This window comes from Abrus precatorius, unplaced genomic scaffold (genome assembly GCF_003935025.1).
Source record: "Abrus precatorius isolate BTA unplaced genomic scaffold, Abrus_2018 Scaffold10, whole genome shotgun sequence".
NCBI classification, from domain to species: domain Eukaryota; kingdom Viridiplantae; phylum Streptophyta; class Magnoliopsida; order Fabales; family Fabaceae; genus Abrus; species Abrus precatorius.
This window is the reverse complement of record NW_020874292.1, coordinates 24,584,283-24,586,413: the sequence shown is the minus strand read 5'-3', so window position 1 is coordinate 24,586,413 and position 2,131 is coordinate 24,584,283. Positions and strand designations below refer to the sequence as shown.

At 36.6% G+C, this 2,131-nt stretch overlaps 1 protein-coding gene across 1 annotated transcript; it reads right to left on the bottom strand.

Annotated features, from left to right (window-relative positions):
- Window positions 1-212: 212 nt before the first annotated feature.
- On the bottom strand, window positions 213-1,469 carry LOC113852688 (ervatamin-B-like). Its single transcript, XM_027483032.1, has 2 exons — window positions 1,055-1,469; window positions 213-787 (listed from the first exon to the last, which is right to left on the bottom strand). Exons 1-2 carry the CDS (start codon window positions 1,467-1,469, stop codon window positions 213-215), a joined length of 990 nt encoding a protein of 329 aa, XP_027338833.1.
- Window positions 1,470-2,131: the final 662 nt, after the last annotated feature.

The following is a 2,131-nucleotide window of genomic DNA, read 5'->3' as shown; positions in this document are numbered from 1 at the left end:
TATAAAGCTCTGTAATTTATTGATTGATAGATTCAATCTCGATACAGTGCTAACAACTTGAAAGTTCATATTAAATAGAGAGACAAAAACCTAATCTGCAAACGTGGAAAAGGACAGAAAACTTGATTTCGAGACAGTATGCGTAAACTTATTATTACTAAAACAACAAACCCGCACGAACGGATCCGATATCGTATAAATTTTATAGGAAACTAGATCTTCGGATAAGAAGCTTGCATAGCGATGCCACAAAGACCCTGAGGATCACCACCTCCCCTCTGCAACTTCATGAATCCACCATCTCCCCATTGCTCACCCCATGAATTCTTGATCAACCAGTAGTCTTTGCCATCTTCACTCCCATAACCAATTACAGTAACCGCATGAGTGAGATCAGTTCCGCATGGTCCTTCAAATAACCCTCCACTGTAATGCTGAAAGTTATCATTCACAGCAATGCCAACTGACACTGGCTGATTGGCCACAGCTTGTAGAAGTTGTTGTTCATCATTTTGAGCTACATCTACAAAATCACTTATTTTAGATGCGGCTTTCATCTCATTCTGGCATGTTCCAGCAGCTTCTTGGTATGGGTAATCGCTTCCCAAGGCGATGCCCTGGTTTTGTATGATATATTTGAAGGCAGTGTCCATGAGGCCTCCATTGCACCCGTTGTTATTCGTATCACAGTCCAACAGTTGTTGCTCTGACAATGAGATCAACTGGTTAGTGTTGATTTGGTTTATGCCTTCTATTGCCGCGACAGCTGAAAATGCCCAGCAGCAGCCTGCAAACAGTTGAACCATACAATTAATTGATTTTCAGGACAATGGAAGAGTTAATACAAAAATATATTGAAGTACAGAAATCGATTTAAATTTATAACACAGTTATTTATTCTATCTTTACTTCAATTCATTTTATTTTTTGTAAGACTTAACTAATAAAGTATTCATTTAAACTGACCCGGAATAAAAGAATACTAACATGCTAACACTTTGTGATTATGGCAGGCTGAACTGTTATTATATAAGAGCAAGAGTTCTTTACTTACCACATTGGCCTTGGTCCTTAATTTGGGTGACAGCACCTTTCTCTCTCCAGTCCAAACTTTCTGGAACATCTCTCAGGTTCAAGAGTGGAGCGGAGGAGGACGAGTATGGTTTCCTTGAATTAATCTTGAATCCGGTATGTGAAGCAATGAACTCTTCTTCAGTTAAATCCGAAAATTGGTTCAGGCCCAACTTGTAGCTGTAATTCCCAGCATTGTTGAATTTCTCTATGTATTCCAAGTTCTCCAAAAATATTTTGAAGCGTTTCTCCTTCTCAGCATCATCAGCATAGGAGCGTGCATACTGAGACATCCACTGCTGGTGTGTTTTAGCAACAGAAGATTCATACAACGTTCGGGACATGGCTGGGAATGCACATGTCCAGAATATAACACAGACAGCAATAAGATGCTTCATTTCAATTGCCATAGCCATTTTTCTTTTGAGATAAAAGCTATTTTGTATGGAAATGGCTGTGACAAAACAGCATAGAGTTGGGGTATTTATAGCATTCAAAACTCTATTCCTGGAGACAATCACGGTGTAAATGATTAATGATCCAATTCCCCCAACACTTAAACTGGTGTAGGGTTGACTTGAATGTGATCAATGACTTCTATGACTCTTTCTATTCAATAAATACAGCGTAAAAGTACCATTTTTTTAATTTCAATATTTAAAATCAAATTATGGATTTTTAAAAAAATTATTAAAAAATATTTATTACATTTATGAATATTTAAACTTAATTCTAAGAGTTCAATTTTTTTTTAACAAATAACATCAAGAGAGAGGCACATCTAAGATAGAATTTTACACACACTAAATGATTCATCAATCAAGTGGAGAGTTGACTAGGCATGTTCAAGCAATATGGTTGTGGCATCACCTGAACAGGCTGAACTGTAGAGCCACGGTTATCTAATGCATATCAAATAATTTGTTTAATCCCTCGATAGTCACTCAATCCCTAGGTAGTCACTCAATGCTTTGTAAATGTCGACTGCATACTTTCTTTTAAAAAATCCTTAAATTTTAATGCATTTATAACTACAGCAGTTAAATCAAAATTCAAATTG

Bases quoted from the DNA above. Each gene is read 5' to 3' on its own strand.
- LOC113852688 (XM_027483032.1), bottom strand. From the start codon at position 1,469: ATGAAGCATCTTATTGCTGTCTGTGTTATATTCTGGACATGTGCATTC. The intron at 788-1,054 runs GTAAGTAAAGAA...AACTGTTTGCAG, and splicing joins TAAGGACCAAGGCCAATGTG to GCTGCTGCTGGGCATTTTCA.